Source organism: Urocitellus parryii, chromosome 8 (assembly GCF_045843805.1).
Source record: "Urocitellus parryii isolate mUroPar1 chromosome 8, mUroPar1.hap1, whole genome shotgun sequence".
Lineage (NCBI taxonomy): Eukaryota > Metazoa > Chordata > Mammalia > Rodentia > Sciuridae > Urocitellus > Urocitellus parryii.
The window spans coordinates 119,153,964-119,173,296 of record NC_135538.1 but is presented as its reverse complement, the minus strand read 5'-3'; the positions used below and the strand labels follow the sequence as shown (position 1 = coordinate 119,173,296).

Here is a 19,333-nt window from a genome sequence, read left to right as displayed (position 1 = left end):
TTGGACTGCTACATGAATCAATCCAGTGATTCGTCCATCCTGAGATCTTAGCAGGAGTCTGGGGACATTAGCTTTAAGGAATTCTCATTGTTTTAGTCAGTTTTTCCATCACCATGACCAAAAGAATTGACAATAACAATCACAAGAGGAAAAGTTTATCTGGAGTTCACAGTTTCAGAGATCTCAGTTCATAGATGGCCAACTTCATTGCTCTGGGTCCAAGGTGAGGCAGAACATCCTGGCAGAGGAAAGCAGCTCAGGTTATGGAAACAGAAAGCAGAGTTCTGCTCACCAGGGACAAAATATAAACCCCTAAGGCATGCCCCCAGTGACCTACCTCCTCCAGCCACACTGTCCCTGCCTGCAGTTACTGTCCCCCCACCCCTGCCACCCAGTTAATCATGTCTGTATATTAATGCACTAATAGGGTTAGGGCTGTCATAACCCAAACATTAGATCTCTAAACTTTCCTGCATTGTCTCACACATGAGCTTTTTGGGAACACCTCATATCTAAACTGGAACATGAATTCATTTCATACTTTCATTTCTCTGACCTTATCCTTAACCATGAAGGGTATTGGCAAGATTGGGTCTAAACTCAAGGGATAAAGTGCATATAGAGAATTCAAGGTCCTTGAACACCAAAAAAATAAAGGATTCTCAGAAGTAGGTCTAATCTAATGAAGTATGAGCTGAAAACTGAGTCAAGTGGGTGAGTAAACACAGTTTTATATTATTATCCTCAGAAAAAAACAATAACAATAAAACAAAACAAAAAATGAACATAAATTTTTTTAAAAAATTGCTTTCACTAAAAGGATCTACCTTTTACCCTATAGTTATCTTGATGAGGATTTTTGATGTGATCATCATATCAAAAATAAAATATATTCAGATTCTTTCATTCAACAAATATATATATATATATATATATATATATATATATCACACAATCTGGCAGGCAATATTGTAATTGTTCTGGGAAAATAGCTTAAAAATAACAAAAATCCATACTTCATGGGGTGTTCATTATAGTTTTAGGAGATTAGGAGACAGAGAATAAATTAAATGACAGTGGTGTGGTTTATCAGGTCATGATTTATGCTGTGGAGAAAAATCAAGGCAGAAAAGGTATGTAGAAGGTAGTAAGTATGAGATTGGAATTTTCTAGAAGTCAGGCAACACTGAGACCAGAGTCAGGAGTGAAGTGAGGGAGGATGCCTTGGGAGACCTGGGAGAAGCCCTCCAGGCAGGAAGGTCAGCAGTGCCAAGGTCATGAGAGAGGTGCATTGCTCAGACTATTTCCACGGAAAGCAACTCACCGGGGGATTTTGAGACCAAAGTATTCCTCATGGGCCATGTGCTTCAGACAAGAGGGAGTCTAGGATCCAGACCTGTGCTTGAACCTTGATCCAGTGCAAGGATGTTGGTTTAGCCTCAATGGCACTTCCCGGCTCCCTGGTTCCTCTTCCCAGGGGTTGTAGGTGCAAGGTTATTCTGAGTGAGAATCTGAAGGAGGCATAGAGTGATTCCCAGTGACTGGCAGCTCTGCAGCTCTCACTTCACCTGGGATCCTGAACTGCAGGAGTGACACTCTCAGTGAAAACTGTCCATACACCAGCACACTCCACTCCAGACTCACCATTCCTGTGAATTCATTCAGATAGTGGAAAGGACATTTCCTAGGCCATATTTCCTTAGATCTCCATGAATAGGGCTTTACCAAGTTAAGTATTTATTGTTTAATCTCAATCTCTCTCTGGAAGGTGTTTCAAGTAAACATTTTTTAAAGACTTTACACTTTTTCTGCCTAATAATTGTGAATGATTTACACAATATCATTTTATTTACAAATCTACATAGTTCTTCTTTAAATATGTCATAATTTTTTTCTTTTCGGGAGATTTGCTGCACTCCCCATTTGTTTCTCTTACCCTTCAGGTGTCAGAAACCTGAGAACCACAGCTGGTGCTGAACATCATGCTTGACTGTCTTACATCCTCAGAGTATCGAGATCTCTGCCCTGTAATGTGGATTTTTATTGTTTATTTCTAATTTCCCCACTATAATTGTGCATTATGATATAAGCCATTCAAGTCATTTGTCCAAATAAGAAAATAAACACTCCCATAAGATGTTTCCGTCTTGTCCTTCCTTCTCAAGTCCACTGGGCATAGACTCTAGGTCAGGTGCCAAGTCTCATTTCCATCCCATTTCCATTGTCTAGAATGAAGATGCTACTAGTAGCCAGGAAGGAGCTGCTTCCTCCCAGTTTGAGTGAATTGCATAAAATTCATTTTTCTTTTTCCATCACTTGCCTAGTTCTTAATTGGAGCTGGTGGCCAAATCCCACCAGCCAGGATCCAGACAGGATCCCTGGTCTTTGCTGGTAACTGAGGCATTATCCAGGGTTGAGTGAAAGCAGCGCATGGGACCTAGGAAGTGGATCTGCTCCAAAAACAAAGTTTAATATCAAATCTAGTGAAAACCTCAGGGCAGAACTTATCTTAAGTGTTCCCTGAGAAATATAATTGCTGACATGGTCAGAGGTGTGGGTCACCCTCATGCTAAGTCACTGCCTGGGCTCCCACAGGAACAACTCCTTGTTTGAAAGGGCAATGAGTAGCACCAACTCACATTTCGTCAAATTCATCAGCAATTCACAAATCCTGATGGAAATAATCTTTATCAATTAGAGAACAGAATGGGGGTTTAAATCCATGCTCAATCTCTGGAAAGATCCATAAAAAAACGATAAAAAGCAGTTCCTTAGGAGATGGCAATAGGGTAACTGGGGGAAGAGGAGAAGAAGCCATTTACTTTTCACTTGTGAAATTTACAGATGAGGGTCAGAGATCGATATGTAATTAGGGGGATTCAAGGTTTTTTATTATTTATTTTACAGCACTGGGGATTGAATTCAGGAGCACTCTTCTACTGAGCTACATCCCACCTTTTTTATTTTTATTTTGAGACAAGGTCTCACTAAGTTGCATAGGCTGAATTTGCCATCATCCTGCCTCTGCCTCCTGAGGCAATGGAACTATGGGCATGTGACACCACACCCACTTGAAACCCAAAGTTTTTGCAGACTGATGCTTATATAACTTAGAAATCTTCTTTAAGAAAGAAAAGAATCCAAAAATATAAATATAGTATTACACACAAAAGCAAAAGATGGTTAAGAAGGCCCTAAGCAAGTGAGAGCTCCTGAGCAAGTGGAGGGCCCTGAGCTTCATCCTCCTCAGCCTCAGGGTCATCTCACTTCAGGCCTCAATACAATCTGAAAGCTTCCAGGAGTTCACACAGTTGAAGCAAGAGGCAGAGGAGCCATGACTAGTGGTGGGGGCTGGTGTCTGTGAATCCTTCAATTCCTGGTCTCCAGTTTCTCGTGTCTCAGGCGATGGGTACATTCTATTTAGAGGTTCTGCTCCCTTCCATGGATGTGGATGACTTCCACAATCTGAGGCCACCAACTTCGCACAATACCTGCCCCAATCAAAACTCACTGATCTACAGCCCACACCACCGTGCCTCAGCTTGGGAAAAGGGGTAAATAGGACCCCTGAAAACCAAGGATCTCGAATCTTGTCATACTTTCAGAGAATGGAAAAAATGTCCTGGCAACAGGGACCTTCCAGGTGTCTCTGCTGACCCTTCAGCTAATGCTAGTCCTCTTTCCTGCAACTGATCTCAATGGAGTGCTTAAAATCCCTACACACACACACACATACTCCTGGAGTGACCAAACCAAGTTTTGAGGAGGAAAATGAGGAGTTTGGAGATATCTAAAGGCATCTTGTCCCTGTAATTTCATTTCAAATGTATTTTTATTGAAGCTTTGATTTGAAATTAAAGCTAGTATCTCTGATGCTTTCACAAATGTGAGAAACATGATGCCTCCACCTGTCCTAGTTACCTGGATCTTTTTTTTTTAATTTCTAGAATGCAAGAGGGGTTTTATTAGAGCTTCTGAAACTCTCACAGATGCACAGCATCAAAACTACTGATCTCACAGAGACCTCCAACACGACAGCCCAAACCCAAGGAAGCAAAGACCAGCACTCACCAAGCAGAGGTGCACCTGCATCTGGCCATCTGAACCTTACAGGGTAAGAGAAAGCTTCTCACTTTGTCTGCCAAGTCCCTTAGAAGCCCCATGACTTTAACAGAGCAAGGCCCACACATAGAAATGCAACTCAACAGATGGTTTGCTGGTTGCAAACACATGCAATTAAAACGCTTCTGCTTTCCCAGAGTCAGTGCCTTTTTTTTTTCATAAGATAATGATTTTATTTATATCATCTCAAATGTGATATAGTCATGTTCAGACTGTAAATACAGTAATATAAATATACAATTATAAATTAAAATTCAAAAATCTTATAAAGAGATTACATTTTATATAAAGTATCATTGATTTTTCAGTACCACACAAAGTTTCCTATCAAATTACTAGTCTTTCAGGGCCTATCAGTTTAGCTCTCAATTAGAGTCAGTGCCTTTTTATCTGAATTCCTTAAGCAACTCTCCTCTTCCCAGGGATGCTGAGGGCAGAAGACATTGGACATCAGAGGCTGAGAAATGCCCAGCAGAGCTAGACACTGGCACTGTGTGGTGACAGGATGGCATGGATGGACAGATGGTCATAAAATTCAGTTCCTTTAAGTAAACACAGATATCTAGATCCTTATTTTGAAATCTACTAAGGACACGTTAAGCACACACACAAATGGAGAGAAGAGTACAGGGAAGTCCCGTTCCCTGCACTCAGCCATAGCCATGAAGCTCTCCAGTCTTGATGCACCTCCTTCCCTACCCAGAACCACACTGGGTCTTTTTGAAAAAAAATCCCAAACAGGATGTTATTTCATCTGTTGATAATTATTTTTGAGGATGCCAGTGCTGCGCTTCTTTAAAGAGAGAGTGCAAGCTCTGGTGTATGTTTTTTGTTGACTGTTCAGCACCTCTCAGACTCTCCTAACAGCCCCAGCTCAGGCTGAGAAGTCCCTGTGGAAGGAGATCTATTTCACATTCTTCTGGCTGTTTTCAGGGCAATTTTGTCCATTCTAAATTGTGCTCTCACTCTTGCAAAGAAACCCCAGCTCAGATGAAAAAATTGTCAATGGTGATCATTTGTACCTCCAAATCCTCCCTCTTCCCCCAGTGATTCTGACTTCCCCCTTGAAGGAGGAAAATGGGGACCAGAAAATCGAATGGCTAGTGCGCCATCTGCAGGCTATTTGCTTGAATAACAGGAAAGACCAACATGACGACACAATAGGGTGTATTTCCTTCAGATAATTTCCCTTGGAGCAGTCAGAGCAACAGGAAACAGGACACTAGCAGAGGTCTGGTCACATGTTCACTCTTCCACTTTCCTTCATTTGTCATCATCGTTTTGTTGACACTTCATCCCCAGAGAACCTGTGATGACCCGGCCTCCAGTTTAGTCACTTCCCTCCCAGATGTGGGTTTTCCATTCTCTTTGTCAGAAACACTACCTGCTCTTGGCTTATCTCTAAGACTTCAGGCTTTTTCTGGAGAAAGCTGCTGACAGAGGCTTCCGGGTGGACAGAGCCCACCTTTAGTGCAAGAAGCAGAAACACTTGCTCAGTATTGTAGATAGAACTACACTACAAAGAAAGTACTAAAGAAATATCTCAGGTTGAAAGAAATCATACCAGATGGAGACCTGAACCAACAGATAGGAAAAATAACATGAGAAATGTTAAGTCTATTGGGGGAAAAATACTCTTTTTATCTTAGTTTCTTTAAAATGCAAATGAACAATATTAACCATTTTGCCCTAATTGACCACTACAGAACACCACAACTATATGTCACTGTATATTTCTTTTTAACAGATACATAAAAACATAAAAATTAGACATATTTATGGGGTACCATATGATGTTTCTATGCATAATGTGTATATATATATACATTATGTAATGTTTATATCAGGTTAAACATTTCCTCATCAATTTTTTTTCTTTTTGATGGTACTGAGGACTGAACCCAGGGGCACTTTACCACTGAAGTACATTCCCAGCCCCAGCCTTTTTTTTTTTTTTCCACCTGAGACAAGATCTCATTAAATTCCAGAGGCTGGCCTCAAACTCATGATCCTCCTACCTCAGTCTCCTGAATGGCATGTGCCATCTTGTCCGGCTTATAAAAAGACTCTCAGGGAATTTTCATTTTTTTTCCCTCAGTGCCTCATACACTCTATCAGTGAGCTAAATCCCAGCACTCATTTCTTTTATAGTGAAAACATTCAAAATCTTTCTTCTGGTTTAAAAAAAATACAACAAAGCCAAGCATGGTGGTGCTGAGGAGGAGGATCACAAGTTTGAGGTCAGCCTCAGCAACTTAGTGAGATCCTGCCTCAAAATAAAAGATAAAAAGGACTGGGGTTGTAGCTCAGGGTAAAGGTCCCTGGTTTAATCCCCAATACCAAGAAAAAGTATTTTTTCACTGCTATGACCAAGAGACCTGACAAGAACAATTTTAGAGAAGGAAAAGTTTATTTGGCACCTTCAGTTTTAGAGGTCACAGTCCATAGACAGGCAGCTCCACTGCATCTGAGCCCAAGATAAGGCAGAATAGCATGGCAAATGAGTGTGGAGGAGGACATGGATCCAAAAAGCAGAGAGAAAGAGTTCCCCTCATCAGAGGAAAAATATAAACCCCAAAGACACACTCCCAGGGGCCCACCTCCTCCAGCCACACCCTATCTCCCTACGGTTATTTACCATCCAATTAATCCCTATCAGGGAATGAATGCCTGCATTAGGTTAAGAGTCTCATAACCCAATCATTTTACCTCTAAACTTTCTGGCATTGACTCACACATGAGCTTTTGGTGGACACCTAATATCTAAACCTATGTAAAATAAATTATATTGTTAAATCTATTGGGGAAGAAAACAATAAATTTCAAAAGTCTTAAATACCTATTTTGAAATACCTATTTTCCATATGTATGTCTTCTTTTGGGAACTATACTAATTTTTAAAGTGCCTAAGTATATTCACTAAAATGAGTCAGCAATAAATTTCAAAAGTCTGAAGTCATACATGGTATGTTTGGGGACAAAACAGATTTTATTGGAAATCAAAAGCAACTTATCTAGGGGGAGAAAATAAATATTTGAAAATTCAAAAGCACCTTTCAAAATAACCTGGATCAAAGAAGAAAAGCGAAATTAGATATTATTTTGAACTGAATTATAGTGAAAACATACCACTGCAGATTATGTAATACTATTTTAAGATTTTTTTATAAAGATACATTAATCAAAGAGAATATGGTACTGGCAAAAGGGTATAGAACAGAATGGAGAGGTGAAAGAGAGCTACATAATGTGTAGCTGTAGTTGTTCTTGTCAGGTATTTTTGCAAATCTGACTAACATAAAAACCAAGACTTCCTCAAGGCCACACAGCATCCCTCCTGAAAATTGAGAAAACTCCAAATGTACATATTTAATTGCGAAGTGTGTGTGTGTGTGTGTGTATGTTATTGTTTTTAAGTCATCAAGACAGAGAAATCATTCCTAACTTGTGATTGCTCTAAGCCATTATTTAAACAAATTCACTGGCCTTATTCACTTGTGAGAAAAAAAAAAAGTGGCATTTTTGGTCAGTTAGTCTGCCGAGGGATTCTTCCTTTCTTACTGAAAGGAATTTGTAAATTGACTCATATGCAGTTTTCATCATGAGTAAACTAATTATAGCATAAAGATTTAGAAATTCTTACTGTACGTTTAAAAAAACACACAGTTTCCACTTTCAATGATGGCAGACCAGCCTGTTTCAGACTGACCCTCCTTCAGGAACAATGGTGAAAGTGGTCAGTAGGTAAGAACATCCACATTAAGACACCGCAGAGCCACCAAGGCACTGAAGACTCCATGAGACCAGAGTTCAGAGAGGGAAATGCTAGGTATGTGATGTCAGTATTTGGTAACACTCTGCTTCAAAGTATTTGTCAAAGTCAGAGTGGTAACTAGGAGTCCAAGAAGTATAGTAGGGCTTTTGGCAGACTGCACTAGTGGAGAGATTTAAAAAGAGAAAGAATATTTACAGAATGAAAATGAACAAACTATTGCAATACACAAAATACAGACGATCTCACTAAAAATACATACATATATACATTTAATCAATACCACCTAGACACAAAAAAACAGATGCTATATGATTCCATATGCATAAATTCCAAAAACTGAACTAATTCATAGCATTATAAGGCATGAAAGCAGTTACTTCAGTGTCCTTATTTATTTAGAGAGTATCTTGTTGTTGTTTTTGTTTTGGGGGGATTATTTGGTTTTTTTTATCGTACATACCATAGGTTTTTGCTTTGTAGCTAGCTATGAGCATACAAAAAAAAATAGATTTACAGCAAGTTATTTTATTTATTTTGGACTTAATAATTCATTATGATTTATAGATGTTATTATGAAAGTGTAACTTCATGAAACAACGCAGAAATAAGTATACAAAAGTCTGAAAAACAAAACATAGCTTAAACATGGTAAGTAGATAGATTATCTGAAGTTCTGGATTTTTCAGTCACTTTATTATTATGCAATGGCTTCTAAGTAATACTTAACTTCAGCTGGAATAAGCCCCCTAGATCCAGTTTAATTGTAGATCTCAACTTCTATAACATCTTCTGTAATTTTCCCTTCAAAGCTTTCCTTTGGGGTTCAGAGGCCTCAACAGCATCTTCAAGCTCCAGATTTTTATTAACGCTTTTCTCAAGGAAAGGTTTCCCATTCACATAGTTATTTTTCATTGCTTCAGCCTTTGAGGCAAAGTAAACTCCAAATGGAAATGCCAGAAATGAAGATGGTCCTCCCTCATTCCATCCACAAATAAGAAAACTCCAAGTGGAAGAACACGACCTGCTGCTGGTGCATGGATTCTTGCATCTTGGACCTGGGGACCCGGGATACCCATGAGGGATGTGAAAGGGTCGTGACCTCCGACCCAGACCTGGGTTCATTCATCGCCCTCGCTCTGATTATAGTAGCCAAGTAGGGTCCAAAAATTCAGTTGGTAAATTTGTGTGTGACCCCTGGCATACCTCATCTGCTCTTCCCAATACTCTGACCCCTCCTGTTCCACCCAAGGCACCCACGACTCCATCTTCAGTTATCCTCAAGAATGCCCCTTCCATAGTCTTCCAGCAACTCCACCTATCTTATTCCACAGTCCAAAACCACTGGTGTCCTCCTTGACTCCTTTCTCACATTCCAGATTCGGTCCATTAGGAAATGCTGTAAAGTCCATCTTCAAAATAGATCCAGGATATGATGACTCCCACCATTTTCACTGCTCACATCTCTGCTGAGGGGACCCACATCTGCATCCAGGAACAGAACACTAGTAGTCCCCTGCAGTTTTGCTGCAACCTAGTTATGCAGCCTCAAGATTCTCTTCTCAGCAGAGAAACCACAGTTCCTATTACAACACATTTCTGTTACAAAACAAATCACATAGTGGTCCTCTTCTGCTCAAACTGACTTCCAACTCCCTATTACTCAGAGAAAAAGTACAAAATCTTCCAGCATCCTCCAGGACTCGTGATCTGGTTAAACCACCATCCAAATTTCAATGATTGCTTCAGGCACCCCACTTCCTTATTCTTCCCAGAACAAAAGTACCATGCTTCAGAACAAAAGCACCATGAACAAATTCAGGGCAGTTCCTACCAGTGATATTGTTCTGAACAACCTATAGCTCACTCAAAAGATCCAGAGAGTACCTGTAACCTAGTCCAATCTCCTGTGCCCCAACCCCTCTCCTATTTATTAAGGCCCTCTAGGTCTCACCTTTACAGGCCTAGAGAAACATCAGAGCACTGGGCACTGTCATTACTTAGGGCAGAAAAACATGATATACTCAGAGCCCAGAAGGGTGAGTTCCCCCATGGGCTCCTATACACACTATCCCAAAGGTTCCAGAGACAACATTCTCCTCCAATACTTACTTGGAGCCTAGATAACTCCTCTTCTATCTGTGAGAGAAAAAAATAAAAACAACATCCTGTGAGGAGCCAAGGAGAAGGCAGGGCCATGAGGGCCCAGAGGAACACCCTAGTCTTAGACCTCAGGGAAGTTTCTAGATTGCGACCACAGACTCAGGGAAAGATAAGGAAAGGAGATATTCAGGAACTTAATCAACTGCCATCCTGAAGGTCTGTCCTCAGCAGTGACTTTCCCTGTGACCTCTGACTTCTGGGAATCAGGTCTCATCATCACCACCATAAAGGTAATAAATTTGTGCTGAATTTTCCTTGTGCTATACAATAGAGCATCAGCAAGTGCCTGTGGATGGTGCTTCCCATTAATGAGGCAGAGTTCACTTCTACCAGGGGCGTGAAACAAGAACACTCAGTTCCCTCCATTTCCCTACCTGCATTCCTCCTCTGCATCATAACAGCCACCACAGCTCCAGTGACCACAGCTACAAGGAGAACCAGGCCAACAACAATTCCCATGACAGGGATGGTAGACTGAGAAGGTGGCTCTGGGAAGAGAAGGGGAAGTAGGTGAGGGACCCTGACCCCCAGCTCTCAGCCCTGACCCTCCAGAAGAGCTCCCGCTTTCCCTGCCAACAGGCTCTGTACTTTCATCCCCTCCTTACCCCATCTCAGGGTGAGGGGCTCAGGCAGCCCCTCATGGTACACATGACATGTGTACCTCTGCTCCTCTCCAGCAGGCACCACCACAGCTGCCCATTTCTGGAAGGTTCCATCCCCTGCAGGCCTCGTCTCCACAAGTTCCATCTCCTGAGTCTGGTCCTCCCCATCCCGCTGCCAGATCAGAGTGATCTCCTTCGGGTAGAAGCCAAGAGCCCAGCACCTCAAAGTGATGTCTCCTTCAGGGCCGGGGTGGTAGGTCACTCTTGTCTTTGGGGGGTCTAGGGGAAAAGTTGGAAAATTCAGCCACCTTGCATTATTCCTGGTACACTGAAGCAGCACTCATGAGACCATCAGAGAATAGACAGGACACTGAGGGTGGAGGAGATTGCAAAACACCTAGAGGCATCTGGGATAACTTATTTCTTGGAAAGGTCTAGAATCAGAGTAAGCCAGCCCAGGTTAGGAGGCTCGAGGTCTTTGAAGAGGAGAAAAGGGATTTCTGTTTCTGACTGGAGGCCAAGAAACTCAAAATATCTGGAGTCTGATAAGCAAAGGCTTTAAACTTGGGGCAAAGAACAAGATGTGGGAGAGAGGAGTTCCCAATCAGGTGCTAAAGTCAAGGGGAAGTGCTGGCGGACTCTGTGGTGCACAACTATTACTCAAAGGCTGAGGTAGGAGGATTGCAAGTTCAGTTCAAGGGCAGCCTGAACAATTTAGAGAGATCCTGTCTCAAATGTGAAAAAAGAAAAAAAAAAAAGTGAGGTGGGTGGCTCAGTCGTAAAGCCCTTGCCTAGCTGGCAGTGAGTCTTTGGGTTCAATCCCCAGTACAGGAAGGAAGGAAGGAAGGAAGGAAGGAAGGAAGGAAGGAAGGAAGGAAGGGCGGGCTCGTAGGTTATTTCCGGGACCTTCTCTCTCACTCCCTGGTGTTGGATCTGAAAATTCGATCTCCCCCTTTCCCTCCAGATGCCAGAGAGCTGCAGAATTCTAACCAGAATCCCGTTTTCCTCCCCTCCTCAAAGACGCCAGCAGCAGTAGGAGGGCAGAGGAGAGATATCCAAGAACCTCATATACCTGAGCGCTGCAGCATCTCCTTCCCCTTCTCCAGGTATCTGTGGAGCCACTCCACGCACGGGCCCTCCAGGTAGGCCCTGTAAAATTCCGTGTCCCACTTGTGCAGTGTGATCCGAGCCGCCGCATCCACCGCGGTCCAGGAGTGCAGGTCCTCGTTGAGAGCAAGGTAATCTACTCCGTCATAAGCTGCCTGACGGTACCCGCGGAGGAGGCGTCCATCTGGCTCCACTTCACAGCCCAGGGTCCACTGGAGCGTATGAGATCCTGGCCCCATCCTCGTGGTCAGCCACCGCCCCCAGCCAGCCCCCACCCTCACCAATCCAAGGGGGTTTCTACCAAGGTTGAAAATGGAACCGGGTTAACGGCCCTCAGCAGGTTTTTCCCAGGTGGAGGGTCTTCGTGGGTCTCCAAGACTGGGAATGAACCTTGGACTTGGGGACCAGGGACAACTCGGGGTGGTGGGGGTAGTGATTTCCTACCCGGACCCGGAGTCACTCACCGCCCTCGCTCTGGTTGTGGTAGCGGAGCAGGTTGCGCAGGTTTCCTAGGTCGATCTGAGCCGAGTTTTTGCAGATCCGTGTCTGATCTTCCCAATACTCAGGCCCCACCTGATCCATCCACTGCGCCCGCGGCTCCATCCTTGGATTGGCGGCGTAGCTGTCGAAGAGCACGAACTGTGTGTCGTCCACGTAGCCGACGGTCATGTACTGGTGCTCTCTGCGGCCCGGCCAGGTCATGGCGATATCGAAATATCTCAAAGAGTGGGAGCCTGAAGGGTAGGTGTGACCAGGTTCCCAGTTGGATGAGACCCGGAGGAAAGGAGGAGGGGCAGGTGCTGGTGAAACCGAACAGGTGCAGCGGGATGCAGAACTCAAGAGGGGAGTGACCAGGAGGGAGACAAAGTAGTGGGGTCTGGGCTGTGAACTACCAAGGAAGAGTAGTTAGGGTAGGAGTTGGGGATTAAAGATCGGTGGCAGCGGGTCGCGATCCCCCCCGTCCAGCGCTTCCTCCCGGCGGTCCCTCAGGAATCCGCACTCACCTGCCCAGGTCTCGGTCAGGGCCAGGACCCCCAAGAGCACCAAGAACAGGGTTCGGCGCGCCATGATCCTATTCTCAGATTTGGGGAGACCTCCAGTCCCAGCCTGTCTCTGAGGACTTTATAACCCGGAACCGCGGCGACGATGACTGGCTTCCCTAGGAACCCAACACCCAATGGGATTGAGAACTGCGGTCGCGTCACGAATATCCAGGCAGAAACACCCGAGTCGGGCTGGGAAGTGGAGGAGCGAAACGTCAGGACAAAGAGGAATCCCCAAAACTCGACTTTAGCACCATAGACCTTCAAACACCAGGCTTGGGCCTGAGACCTTGAAATCCACGAACTGAGATCTGGAACTTTATCCTGACAATAGCTCTCTGTCACATGTCTCTCTGAATCCAGGGTCTGAGAAAACCTTAGGAGACAGACACTCAAGCTGAACTCAAACCCCTTTTCTCTTCCTGGATTCCCTCTCTCTGAGCTATACCCCTACTCCCTAACAGAACTCTTGGATTTTTCTAGAAGAAAATTCACCCACAGGAAAAATGATGCCAAACAATGAGTTGGCCTACAAATGGAGACAGAGGGAAGCTTTCTCCTTAAACTTGGCACCATATAGATTCCCATAGACACAAGGATCCTGTTTTTTTTATTAACTGCAGCACAGTCTGGATAACCCCTGAGTAGTCAGAAATCATATATAATATATATATATATATATATATATATATATATATATATATATATATATAATATATGATTTCATTATATATATGTGTATATATATATAAAATGTATACACGACAACAACTATATATATAGTTGTTTATATTTATATATACATATATCTGTATGTATATACATAAACAACATATATAAATATATATAATTATATATAAACAAATATATATATATATATATATATAGAGAGAGAGAGAGAGAGAGAGAGAGAGAGAGATAGTTGTTGTTCTTGTTTTTGACTGGTGTGGTGGTGCTGTTACAGGGGGCATTGACCTTCCCCAAGCTGAGGCAGTCCACAGATGAACCCCATCTTCCTTCAAAGCAAATTCTTACAATCATGTCATAAAGATTTTAGACAGTTGCTCAGAATAACAGGCATGAGTTTATTAGAAGGGATAGGAAAGGGGAAAAGGGATAGAATGGGTCTTCTCTGAAATAAGAGGGTCTATAACACCTTTCCTGCCCTCCAATTTTTATTAGGTGACCCAGGGAAGTTTCTAGAATGTCCAGTCCAGGTCCACCTTTTGACTTTTGACTAACAGCCTAGAAACTGCAAGGTCTGTCTTAAAGACATGATGTGGTATTCACAGAGTTGGAGACTTTAAGGAAATTGAGCCCCCCTGTTTTTGCCTCAGTTTTCTGCCTCCTTAATCAGATTATTACCCTTTGAATACCCCTCCACAAACTTTCTTTGTGAAGGTATTGATGTTTGGGTTTCCAGGGTGATTGGGTGATTATGGTAAATTTCCATGAAATTTATGGGGGATCCAGGCCACCTGGTAGGGTGCAACATTGTGGGGAGCCGCTCTGAATGAACATGACTTCCAGTCCTGAAGCAGGGAGCTCTGACTAATCACTACATTTCATAGTGACTTGGGGGTTGTTTCAGTTCAGATAGCAAGGCCTGACTTCAGGTGTAGGCATATCTGCTGGGGTTGAATTACACTCACCTGCTCCCTGGTAATCTTACCCCTTCTGCCCTTTTATGAATAGAACTTTCTAAGAATAGTGTCCCCACCAAATAAACGCTCACTTCTGAATAGGCTTCCCTCTCTCTCATCAGCCTCTCCTGACTTTCTCTTGCTCTCACTTTTGGGGAGCTTGAGGCCGAGAGCTGGGAAAAGCCATCCTGAAGCTTGTGTAAAGGTAATTTATGTCTGTGTTTTATTTTGCATCACCCCAAATTCACACAAGCAACCTTAGTTCAGCCATCCACGCTGGACAGGGGCAGCACAACATGATCTTAAACAATAACTTTTCTTAAGGGGATGTTATTATGGCTGGGGAAGGTTTTAACATACCAAGCCCCCATTTTCCATGTGCTTCTCTGTCAGATAAGGCACCTGTGGTTCTCAGTTGCCCTTCATTTTCCTGTCTTTTTTTTTTTTTTTTTAAATACTGGGGATTGAACTCAAGGGCACTCAACCACTGAGCCACATCCCTAGCCCTATTTATTTAGAGACAAGGTCTCACTGAGTTGCTTAGCACCTCACTTTTGCTGAGGCTGGCTGGCTTTGAACTTACACTCCTCCTGCCTCAGCTTCCTGAGCTGCTGGGATTACAGGCATGTACCTCTATGCTTTGTTCCTTGTCTTTTCCTTTTCCTTTTTTTTTTTTTTTTTTTTTTTTTTTTTTTTTTTTGTACTGGGTGTAATAAGAGAAGCAAATGAAGTAAATAAAGAGAGAAGAGAGGCAGTAACAGGTTTATTCATGACAAACCTGCAGAGCTGGGCTCAATGGAGACTGAGACCCATCTTCCACTTACAGCAGGGGTAGATATAGGGGCATGAGGGAGTGGGGGAATTGTTTTGCAGTTAAGCCATTGATAAGGGGTTGTCAGGGAAAGTTTCTCATGGTCCTCACCTCTATTATTTTAGGTTCCATGTCAAACCAGGTGTTTTTAGGATTCCAGTCCCAGAAAACAAATTCCTTTTTTGTAAGATGATGGAGTATTGTCTGGGTTTTAGGGTCAGGCTGAGTCAGAGTGACTGTGAGAGGACTTATTCTAAGATGGAGACTATGTTTCAAAATGGTGTTGCCTGTGTCAAGTTCTACTTAACATTCCTGCCTTTTTCTTTTTATTCCATAAGAAAGGGGTGAAGGGAGAAGGAGTGGCAATGTCTTTTGAATTACTTCCTGCTGAGAGAGAGCTTCCATTGAGAACTCATATAAACATTGGTACTGAACAGCGCTAATGGAGCTAGCAGGAGGATGTTCTGGACCCTCTGATCAATACTGGTGTTGATGGTTCTATAAAAGGGAGGTGAATAGCTGAAACAGGAAGGGTCCAACTGTAAGCAAAAATGACCGAAAACGGGAGCAGATCTTGGATCAGCAAGCTGTCTTTATTAAGCATCCATGAAATGACATATGACAAATTTTTAGGGGAGAAAATGGCGACTGGTTATAAGAGGGGTCTGCTTTTTATAGTTTTTAATGAGAGTTAATCACAGCAGAATGTTTAGTGGGACTTAATCATCAGAGACTTGGGACATACCGGCCGGGCAGTCAGAAAACTAGTTTTGCGGATTAAAAATCTAACTCAGGAAAACAGTTGTAATAGCTTGAAACTCATTGTTACTGGGATAAAAACCCAGAGCCCAGAGCCCTTTTGTTTGCCTTCCCCTCTCAGACTCAGTGTTACTGGGAAAGGATGAAAGCCCAGAGCCCAGGGCCAGGTGTTTGCCTTCCCCTCCTCTCCTCCTGGATTATACTGTCCTCCTTTTCTCCCTGGGGGCTGTCATTTTCCTTTTCTTGGGAGATGTTATTTTCCATATCCTTCACAAACAGCAAGGCCAAGAATTATACAGAGAATTGGAAAGAGAAAAAGGGCCTAGGCAATTCCTGTCTAGTTAGTGGATAAACAGTTATAAGAATTATATTTACAAAGAAGATTCACTGATTATAGTTGAGGCAGCCAGAGTGGTGATAGGAGACAACTCCCTTTAGCCGAAGGTAGGGTCTTGTAGGAAAATTTTAATGGGAGTGTGGTGGGTGGCCATGTGGGCTTGGAGGTATCCCACATTGTGGTTGACATTTCAAGGAGGAGCAATGGCAGGGATGTTAGAGGGGAAGGAAAGGCATCTGGTTGGCATAACAGGATAAAGGAAGCAGAAGAGTATAGTGAGCTATGGTGGGAATGAAAATGAATGAAGGCGTTGAATATGGTTAGGATGTCACTGCCAAGGATATGGGTTGGGCAGCCAAGCCAGAGTGGGGCCTTCTAGTCAGGCAGCCAAAAACAGACAAAAAAAAAAAAAAAAAAGCTTTAACCTAGGGTTTTAATGTGGGATAGTGGGATCCCATTCTCTAAGGTTCCCATTTCTGTCTACCTGTAGATAATCTATTTCATGCCTCAATTCCTCCTCTGAAGATGTCCTTGACTGCTATCAGGAAAAGGGACAATGACTGCTCTGGTTTCTTCAAGCTAATAGTGGGTGTCATCTGTGGCAGTCAGGGAAACCCTTCAGAGGGTCTATCTAGGGGTCCTCAGTAGAATTTGGGAGGCAGCTCCATGGGGGGGGGTCTGGTTCCATGACCATCTGGAGCTTAATGGTACTGTAGGCATCTTATGAATCAGGGCAGTCCAGAGGTCCATGATGGCTGTTAGCAGGTGACTAGACAAGTTGTACAAAGGGCAGAGATCATGCTAGGACAACAACAAACAATAGAGCAAAACACTGTTTTCTGCAAACAGCACAAAAATGATCAGTGTTACCAGCCAGCCTCTGAAGACCACGAAAATAGTAACTTATTAGAGTATAGGGTGTAGTCTGACATGTCATTTATTTGTGAGTGGAGGCCATACAAATTTTTGGAAACAGTAGTAGAATTGCTTGAAACTAACATTTAATTTTTATAATGGCATAGGTGGCCCCTTGAGCTGTGGAATGCCATCTGATTTCTGTAAAGTAGCTTTTTACTGGTATTACCTCTGTATTTGTTGAAAGATCCCTTCAGTTTTGTCACTTAATTCTCTCTTGGTAAAGTCAGTTAGGGCTTTTATGTATCACATTATATATCTCCTAAACTTTACATCTTAAAAGACTTGTATTCTTACAAACAACAATAAGTGTTGGTGAGGATGTGGGGGAAAAGGTACACTCATACACTGCTGGTGGGACTGCAAATTGGTGCAGCCAATATAGAAAGCAGTATGGAGATTTCTTGGAAAATTGGGAATAGAACCATCATTTGACCCAGCTAACCCTCTCCTCTGTCTATACACTGACTTAAAAACAGCATACTACAGGGACACAGCTACATCAATGTATATAGCAGCACAATTCATGATAGTTAAAATGTAGAACCAACCTAGATGCCATTCAATAGATTAGTGGATAAAAAAAAATGTGGCATATATACACAATGGAATATTACTCAGCAATAAAAGAGAATAAAATCATGGCATTTTGCAGTTAAATTGATGGAGTTAAAGAAAGTGCTAAGTGACGTTAGCCAATCCAAAAAAAAAGACAAATGCCAAATGTTTTTTATGATATAAGGAGACTGATTCATAGTGGGATAGGGAGAGGGAGCATGGGAGGAATAGATGAACTCTAGATAGGGCAGAGGAATTGGAGGGGAAAGGAGGGGGCATGGGGTTAGAAATGATAGTGGAATGTGATGGTTATTATTATCCAAAGTACATGTATGAAGACACGAATTGGTGTGAATATATTTTGTATACAACCAGAGATATGAAAAATTGTACTCTCTATGTGTAATAAGAATTGTAGGCGCCGCCGCCGCCGCCGCCGGGCCTGCTGCAACCGTCCCGCTGCAGTGCGAAGGGCTGAAGATGGCCGGGTGGCAGAGCTACGTGGACAACCTGATGTGCGATGGCTGCTACCAGGAGGCCGCCATTGTCGGCTACTGCGACGCCAAATATGTCTGGGCGGCCACGGCCAGGAGCGTCTTCCAGAGCATCACGCCAGTAGAAATAGATATGATTGTAGGAAAAGACCAGGAAGGCTTCTTTACCAATGGTTTGACTCTTGGAGCAAAGAAGTGTTCAGTGATCAGAGATAGTCTATATGTCGATGGGGACTGCACAATGGACATCCGGACAAAGAGTCAAGGTGGCGAGCCAAAATACAATGGTCACTGTCGGCAGAGCTAGAAGAGTCTTGGTCTTTGTAATGGGAAAAGAAGGGGTCCATGGAGGCCAATTGAGTAAGAAAGCATATTCAATGGCAAAATACTTGAGAGACTCTGGGTTCTAGCTGCTAGGCAGACTGTTAAGTATTAGGGGAAATTGCTCTTAAACTTTCCTAGTGGTAAGCTTAAGTCTAAATTCTGGAAATTTTATTAGCAATGCAGGGTGATGGGGAATGAACCTGTGTCTCCTGTGTATCCCTCTGTTGGTGGGGAAAGATGTCTTTCTTTCTGCCCTCCCCTCCTTAAGTAATGCTGTTCACTTTTCTTTTGTTTCTCTGTGTACTCCAGCCTTGGTTATAGTCATGGGAAAGGAAGGTGTCCACGGAGGCACACTTAACAAGAAAGCCTATGAGCTCACTTTCTACCTGAGGAGGTCTGATGTGTAAGCAGCCTCTCCCCATCTACCTAGCAGCTGTCTGCATTGCCACCCCAATTGTGGTCATCTGCTACCAGACTAGATAGATGGTAGCTAGTTTTCTTTACCTACTTTCTAATGTCATGGTTCCTGTTTGCCCAATGATCATTTGTCTGTTAACCACTGTGTGTAACCAACCCCTACTGGCAACATAATTGCAGCACAATAATGATTTGCATGATACCTTGAAATTTGGGGGAGGGGCATGCCAAGTTGGGCATCACTTTGTCTTAGCAATTAATGGGAT

The 19,333-nt window shown here is 43.0% G+C and overlaps 1 protein-coding gene and 1 pseudogene across 5 annotated transcripts; one reads left to right on the top strand and one right to left on the bottom strand.

Moving 5' to 3' along the window:
• Positions 1–8,149: 8,149 nt before the first annotated feature.
• On the bottom strand, positions 8,150–12,893 carry LOC144256563 (saoe class I histocompatibility antigen, A alpha chain-like). Of its 5 annotated transcripts, none has more exons than XM_077801742.1 (7): positions 12,771–12,893; positions 12,231–12,500; positions 11,732–11,995; positions 10,663–10,938; positions 10,432–10,545; positions 10,007–10,033; positions 8,150–9,477 (listed from the first exon to the last, which is right to left on the bottom strand). In XM_077801742.1, the coding sequence occupies exons 1-6, from the start codon at positions 12,832–12,834 to the stop codon at positions 10,014–10,016; spliced, it is 1,008 nt and encodes a 335-aa protein (XP_077657868.1). In that variant the 5' UTR covers positions 12,835–12,893; the 3' UTR covers positions 8,150–9,477; positions 10,007–10,013. The 5 variants fall into 5 exon arrangements, with proteins under 5 accessions (XP_077657868.1, XP_077657869.1, XP_077657866.1 ...); XM_077801743.1 differs by having other exon boundaries at positions 8,150–9,379; XM_077801744.1 differs by having other exon boundaries at positions 9,411–9,604.
• Positions 12,894–18,302: 5,409 nt separating this feature from the next.
• LOC144256720 (profilin-2-like) lies at positions 18,303–19,057 on the top strand (annotated as a pseudogene).
• The last annotated feature ends 276 nt before the right edge of the window (positions 19,058–19,333 follow it).

Bases quoted from the DNA above. Each gene is read 5' to 3' on its own strand.
- LOC144256563 (XM_077801740.1), bottom strand. From the start codon at position 12,834: ATGGCGCGCCGAACCCTGTTCTTGGTGCTCTTGGGGGTCCTGGCCCTG. The intron at 11,996-12,230 runs GTGAGTGACTCC...GGATGGGGCCAG, and splicing joins CCACAACCAGAGCGAGGGCG to GATCTCATACGCTCCAGTGG. The intron at 10,939-11,731 runs GTATATGAGGTT...CTTTTCCCCTAG, and splicing joins GGAGATGCTGCAGCGCTCAG to ACCCCCCAAAGACAAGAGTG.